We start from the raw sequence: 7,148 nt of genomic DNA on the forward strand, positions 1-7,148 counted from the left end.
ACCATTTGCCCTTGTTAAAGCCTTATATTCAGACCTAGATTGAATCTAAAGTTTTTGTAAGCTAGGTGATTACAAATCTCCTAGTGTAATTCACTGTTTAGCTTTGATTCTGCAGAGTAGGTATCATAAAAAACTGCTTGTTTTCACCACCTAAGTCAGTAGTAAATTTATACCAAGTATTTGGTTACTGCTGTAGAGGGTCTAGGCAATACTGTTTCCAGTGTCCATGTGGTGCATGGACACTACAAGTTAACAGTACAGTTAAGGAGCACTGCTTTGCCTTAAGCTAATTTTTCTCTTTAAATCCTCTTCTACCATCGCAGAAAAGGGCAAGAGAACACTGTAGAATCTTCTAGTAAGAAACCAAGTCCCACAGTATTAGAAGAAATTAATTAGTACCCTGTCAGTCACCCTGTAATGTGAACTAAGGAGGTGAAGAAATCATCCCATACAGGGGAAACTGCCAGTGTCACTTGAGCCTTACCCAGAAAGCCTGAACTTTTAAAAGCTTCTAGTTTCAACTAGAATACTCAGACCAAAGACACTGGGAGCAGTGCCACTGCTCAACAGGCCAGTGTCCAGTCCATCTTGTCCAGTCTAGTTCCCTGAATGCTATATAGCAACAACTCCACAGCTACACAACTCAACCAGAAAAAGTTTTGCAGTCACATTTCTACTTCAAGTTTATTTGTAAAAGATACACTACTGTACTACATTTACCATGAAGGCTCTTCTCTTTAGGCATTTAAGAAAAGCCAAGAATAGCAGCGTTGTGGCCACCAGAGAGAGAATACCAACAGCAGTCATTGTAATGCCAGCCCATGCCTCATTGCTTAAGAGAGCGCTCCCTACAAAGCAAGAGGAAAGATAGGTTCAGTGAAGACCCATCCCCACAAACTAACCAACATACATTAGAACTGCACTATCTTAGTACCTTGGGTTGCAGACCATCCTTCTGGCACAAGGAGGACAGGACCCTGCAAGCTCACCACTGCAGAGTTCACACCTGGCACCCCACTCTCTGCAACAAGTAATATAGTAGCAGTGAACCCTAGAGTACAGTGGATTAACTTGGATCAGTACAACCTAACACCTGCTTAGACCTTACCTCGCTTGCTTCTAGATGGCCTAGGGCATCTTGTCATACACAAAGGGGAGTCTGGTTGAAAACGGTCACAGATCAGGACACTGCAATGGAAGTATACCTAGGATGAAGAATGAGAAGTCCATTCATTTTGAGACAGTAACTGCTTCTACTAGCTGCTTTAAGTAGAAGAAAAATGTCACTTACTAGGCCAGGAAGGGCTTTGTCACCAGAGACAAAGGCAAAAGTCTTCACTTCCAGCCTTTGACGGTAGTTAGCATAGCTGACACCATGTCCTACAGGATGAAACACAGTCCTGTAGCTGTCCAGGTCATATGCACACCTGCCAATAGGTAAGAAGCAAGTCAGAACAGCAGAATAGAGAAGGTCTGAGATTTTTTCTTAAGCACCAGGCTTACGTATAGAGTACTACCATCTTCCTACAAGTTCCAGCATACCAGAGCAGTACCTGGAAGGTCACCTCAAATGTAGGCCTTCTACCTGAGGTTCTGTTCCTAAAGCAGGAGGAAGGGTGCAGGGGAAAATTAAGGTATCCTCCCACCAGCTGCCAAAAGCACTTCCATTTCTCTGGCAGGGAACTCACCCATCAACAACAATATTCCACTGGGGATGTACACTTGGATCTTGTGAAGCTGTTGCCCAACAGTCATCCAACACCAGATAGAGGTTGGGATCATTGCGGTTCAGGACCTGAACTTCCAGGAAGATGGGCTGTCGTAGGTACCTTACTATTGGATACTGGTCATCACGGTATGGCTGCCTGTACGAGTCCTCTGCAAGAACCAAAGTCTTGTTAGATAAGTCAGTGTGCAAAGGGAATCCTGGAGAAACTCCGGTCTAGAGCTCCTCAGCAGCCTCTAGTCCACCAGCTCCAGTCTGGCCTAGGCAGATTTAAGGCATCTGCCTCAGGCAGCATGTATGGGAAGGAAGCACATCAGGACATTAGAAGCCCATACACCAGAGCAGTTCACTCATACATATACCCCTACAGACACCAGTTACTTCCCAGTGACCTGAGCCCAGAGTCAGCTTTACCTGGGTAGCTTAGAAGAACTAAGGAGAGAGGACCTTGGTTCACTGAGGAAGCCAGTGTAGGAAGGTTGTCTACCCTTACAGTGAGGGAGGCATCACCATTGCTGAAGGAGCACAGGACTGTTAGCCTATAACGAGGAAGGAGCAGATAAGTCTTAAGTGTATATAAAATATCCAGGACTAAGTATTATCCAAAGAGTTTCCCAGACACACCTGAATTCACTGTCCCTTGAGATCCTGTGCAGTGGAAGGTCTTCCCATAATGCCCTCACCTCATTCTCATAAACAATCTTCTCCCCATCAAACTGCAGAGAAATAACAGCATTAGGTGAGGGCATTCCCAGGGCACAAAGGCCTCTCCATCAATCTTGGCTACACACTTACCCAATACCTGGTGCCACATCCATTCAGTGGGACATGAAACCAAACCCTGTCATTCAAAGGGGACTTGAAGGTTGGCCGGCATGCAGGATCTCTGAGCTTAAGTGTATCCAAGTCAAGCAGTGGTGTAGTACTCTCAGCAAGGATTTCAAAATCCATGTACCCATCTTGGGTGCATACAGCAGCTGTAACAAAGATTCACATGAATCAGCAGACTGAGCTGGCACTGACTGGCATGACAAGAGCTGTTGTGCTCTGGCTAGAGATGCACGTTCCTGTGAAGGTGTTCAAGGACAAGCCATGCTGAAGGATCACCATCTGAGTGGCACATGGGCCAAGTCCACTGCAGAAGTCAAGCACTTACCTATTGGTGCATGCTGGTGACAGGGGCACTCTGGATGCATGACCATCATCACAGTCTCCCCATGGAAGTGAAAAGTCAGTTTCAAAGAGGACAGGTAGAACTGAAGTCCTGAGCAGCTCTCCCCATGTAGCTGAAAGACAAGTTACTCTTGAGTGTAACAAGAGCTCATTTTAACATATGCATGTATTAGAATAATAGAATCACTATAGTCCAAAAGGACCTCTACGATCATTAAGTCCAACCTTCCTCCCAGCATTTCCCCAACTACTAGACCATAGCCTCAAGTGCTTCATCTACTTGTTTTTTGAGCACCTCCATCACCTCCCTGGGCAGCCTGTTCCAGTGCCCAACCACTCTCTCAGTGAAGAAATTCTTCCCACTATCCAATCAAAACCTCCCTGGTGCAACTTGAGGACATTTCCTCTTGTCCTATCATCAGGAATTTGAGAGAAGAGACCAACACCCACCTCACTACAGCCTCCTTTTAGGTAGTTAGAGAGCAATAAGGTCTCCTCTTCTCTAGACTAAAGAACTCCAGTTCCCTTAGCTAGCCTTAAGGGATGTTTTCCAGCCCTATTAGAGCTGTTTGACTCATCCCAAGGCCATGGTGCTCTTCACACTCAGCTAGTTTAACTTGCATTGCTTCCAGCATGCCAGATACCAACCCACTCCAAGAAGAGTATTTTCATCTCCAGCTGGTTTTGCCAAACCCAAGTCACCTTTGAGTGATGCCTATTACAGTCAGTTTGTACCCATCGTGATCACAACTGCCCTCAGCCAGCCACAGGGCTGACCTGACAGGTGCTTAGTCAAGGTCCAAGCTGCTGTGCTCTGGTTCTCAGCAAGCACCAAGGAGTTGTGATCACAAACTCCTGTGACCCGAGGATCAGAACTCACCCTGGACTTCAGGACTCCCCTGCTAATATGCAGCTTAACCCCTCTCTGTGTGTCCAGAGCAATCCCATTTTCTTGAAGCTGGTCCATGGGGATAGTCTTATCCTCCACACCCACAGTCATAAGGGTCCCTGGGAATGCTGGGATGGCAACAGTCATGTGTGTTGCATTACAGGTGGCTGGACCTGCAACAACATCTTAAATATAATACCAGTTTCCTCAGGTCAGAAGCAGATCAGGTTCTGTACTTTCCCCATGCATTACCTGGTGCACAAAGCATTATTGACTCCACAGTCAGTCTATGTTCAGGAGGGCCATACACGAGCTTGAGTGCCACAGTGTGGAGCACCTTATCATTGTGCTGACAAAGAAGATACAAACCTGTTAGACAGTGCTCATGATCCATCTTAAGGCCAACCCTGCAGGGTCATAAACTACTGCTGGTTAGGACTGCTGCTATTCATGTTTGCCAGTCAGATATTCATAGGACAGGCTATAGCTAGAACTTCATTTACATTGGTGTCCATCAGCTCTGCTGCTGTCTGAGGTGCACACTGCTTTCCCCTTGTATAGAGCTAGGCAGTTCAAGGGCAGCTATGCAAAGTCAAACAGCTTTGCACATACCAGCTAGGCACTGCACCAGCTCAACATCAGCTCTGGCCACGAGCTGCAAGTGCTTTCCACAGGTCTACAGCAGGGAGAAACCTAGCATCTGTTAAAGCAGCACTGTCTCCCCAGTGCCAGCCTGGTTCACCTACCTTGTAGGTAACTACTCCAGTGCCAGTAAAGGCCACCTGAAGGGTCAGGCTGTTGCCAACAGCTAGAAAGTTATAGCCTTGCTGCATGGCTTGTCCCAGGGTCAGCTGGTGTATTCTGGTTCCATCATCAATTGACAGAGTCCAAGTCATTGGAGCTGCTGGAAGCTGCAAAACAGGAGAACCTTGCTTAGAAAGGGAAGGTACCACCACACAGAAGCAGCAAGGCATTGTACAGTCCTTCACCCTGCAGATTTTCAAGTTTTACAGTCAAGCTCCCCATATCAATAGCATAAAATTAGGCTTCCCAACAAGATGCAAGTATTCCATATAGGCAACTACTCCAGCTTGAAAACATCACTTTCAGTTTAGGTCCAAAGCCTAGTCTCCCACTCTCCCTGTCCAAGACAGAAGGAACATACCACATGCTCATTGCTGAAGCTTGGAATGACTCTTGGGAAAATAACCTGAAACACAGCACAAAGGTTAGACCACAGGAACAGGCAGTGGTCACAAGCCTACAACTTCCAAGAAAAAAAATCTCCACTCTAGTTTTGCAAAGCAAATCAGCTGGCACCAGTGTCCTGGATTCCCCTGCAACAGAGCTGGAGCCAGATCATGTGCATCATTAACAGCCATTTGCAGACTTGCTCTTCAAAGAGCTAGTGGTCATGCTAAGGTGGACATTCAGCCAACAGACCTCCCTGGAGCTGGTTGGAGCTTTCCCCAGCTTTCTGCATAGCCCAGACAATTCCAAGCCATCCTGCCTTTCAAGCCTCTAAGCAGGATCTATAGCACTCCCCTTCCTCTACTTACTGCCATGAAGTCTTTGGTACAGTTTGTTACACCAGCAAAGAAAGGAGTAATGATTTCATCTGCATGATCACTACTGCAGTGGGTGCTGTAGGTGACATTCTTCTCCTCTCCCATTGTGTCATTTATCATCAGCCTCAATCTTAGCTGGTGCTGACCATGCTGTAGACACGATACATTAGTTAGAAAGAGGTAGTAGTACTCACCACAGCATGAGGAAAACAAAAACCATTGAGACTAAACTTTAGCCTCAGAGTTGGTTTGTGCGTTTGCATCAGTGCAAGGACAAGATGACTTTTAAATACCTATGAAAACTGAGTTCTCAAGGAAAGCATGGGGTCACAAGGTTAGGCTGACTAGCAGAAGATACTGAGAAAACTGGAGGACTCAAGAAGAGAGCTCCAAGGGTTAGCAAGCTGTAGTGTCAGAGAGTCAGCTGTTCAAGAAAAAAGTTAATAAATGCCAAAAGCAAGAGTCATGTGGTATTTTAAATGTCTAAAAGCAACAAGTATCAGTAAAGCCTCTGTTTGGCTAGTTTGTGCTGGCCTCCCACTTACTACTCTGCATCAACAGCTACAAAAAGCTTATGTTGTTAACTGCTCTAATCAATATATGTGTGCAAACGGAACGGTGCTCTGAATTTCTTGAACCTGGTCCATCCCCCTACAAGATGTCCTTTAAAGTAGCTCAATTCCTTTACAGAATGCAACATTTATGTCTGAGACTTTACTTTCCCATTTGAAAGAACAAGCATTCTGGTATTTTTTCCTAGCTTCTAGCATGAAGTGTTCTTATAGAAGAGTTTAAGTTACCGCAAGTATTTCCACACTTGAAATAAGTTAGAGTGAGAAATCCTGTTAAACCCAGCCCTGGCCAGGGAAAAAAAATCAAAATACACACTCCATCACAGCAGCTTCCCAGAACTAGGACCCTTTACCTCCAGGTTAGTGCAGTTCACAAACAGGACACTGAGCAACAACCTCTCGTAATCCACAGTGTGGTCACAGGACATGATCTCCTCACCACTCACATCTAGGGAGAATGATGAGGATTAGCCCTGCAGGGAGTCATCTCCTTTCAGGCTACAGCAGAAAGGGCCAGGGCAGCAGCAATACATACCAACAACACACACATGCCAAGAATAGTTTCCAAGGTCTCTGGAAAACTCAACTTCCATCCCATCCCTATGGCAGGTCACACTTTCTGCTGGTGAAAGACAGGCATCAGCTCCACCACCCCCCTCCTGGTGGCACACACACCCTATGTGTAACTGGCCCTCCAGCTAGCCAGCCTGTCTTCAGCATCCCCTTCTACACCAAAGGAGAGGGCAAGCATCTCCAGGCAAGCCTAAAGCCCTCATCCATACTACTACCAGCCCAGAGAGGCCTCGTTACCAAAGAAATCCTGATCCCCCAGTCCATCAGCACAAAGGACTAAGGGCAGCAAAGAGCCAAACAGGAGCAGCAACCTGCAAGCAAAAGACAACCAAATGAGAGAGCAGCAAGAAAGGGACCCAACACCCCACCCCAGAGCTCACTCACCACATCCTTGAGGCACTCAAGCCCTGCTGCTTCACAAAGAGCCCCATCTCCTCACTGCCACCACAAGCTTGCCCCTTGGCTGCCCAGGAAGGATTATATAGGACCCAGCTCAGGCTCCACACAGGTGCAGCCTTTCTGCTGCCTGGGGCACAAGGGGCTTGCACCTGCCTCCTATTGGGATGCAGTCCCCTGGCTATGAAGGGCAGGGCTTGCAGCAGGGTGGAAGCTGGCATGTGTTGTTTCCTTCTAGTCTGAAGGCATTT

At 46.7% G+C, this 7,148-nt stretch overlaps 1 protein-coding gene across 1 annotated transcript; it reads right to left on the reverse strand.

The window, feature by feature from the left end:
• Positions 1–702: 702 nt before the first annotated feature.
• On the reverse strand, positions 703–6,932 carry ZP2 (zona pellucida glycoprotein 2 (sperm receptor)). The gene is made up of 18 exons (XM_008935865.1): positions 6,886–6,932; positions 6,739–6,812; positions 6,464–6,547; positions 6,282–6,376; positions 5,348–5,506; positions 4,954–4,998; positions 4,535–4,699; positions 4,041–4,137; positions 3,780–3,961; positions 2,883–3,012; positions 2,522–2,703; positions 2,351–2,442; positions 2,141–2,265; positions 1,689–1,878; positions 1,292–1,427; positions 1,109–1,205; positions 935–1,021; positions 703–848 (listed from the first exon to the last, which is right to left on the reverse strand). Exons 1-18 carry the CDS (start codon positions 6,930–6,932, stop codon positions 703–705), a joined length of 2,133 nt encoding a protein of 710 aa, XP_008934113.1.
• Positions 6,933–7,148: the final 216 nt, after the last annotated feature.

This window comes from Merops nubicus, unplaced genomic scaffold (genome assembly GCF_000691845.1).
Source record: "Merops nubicus isolate BGI_N331 unplaced genomic scaffold, ASM69184v1 scaffold29862, whole genome shotgun sequence".
Taxonomy (NCBI): domain Eukaryota; kingdom Metazoa; phylum Chordata; class Aves; order Coraciiformes; family Meropidae; genus Merops; species Merops nubicus.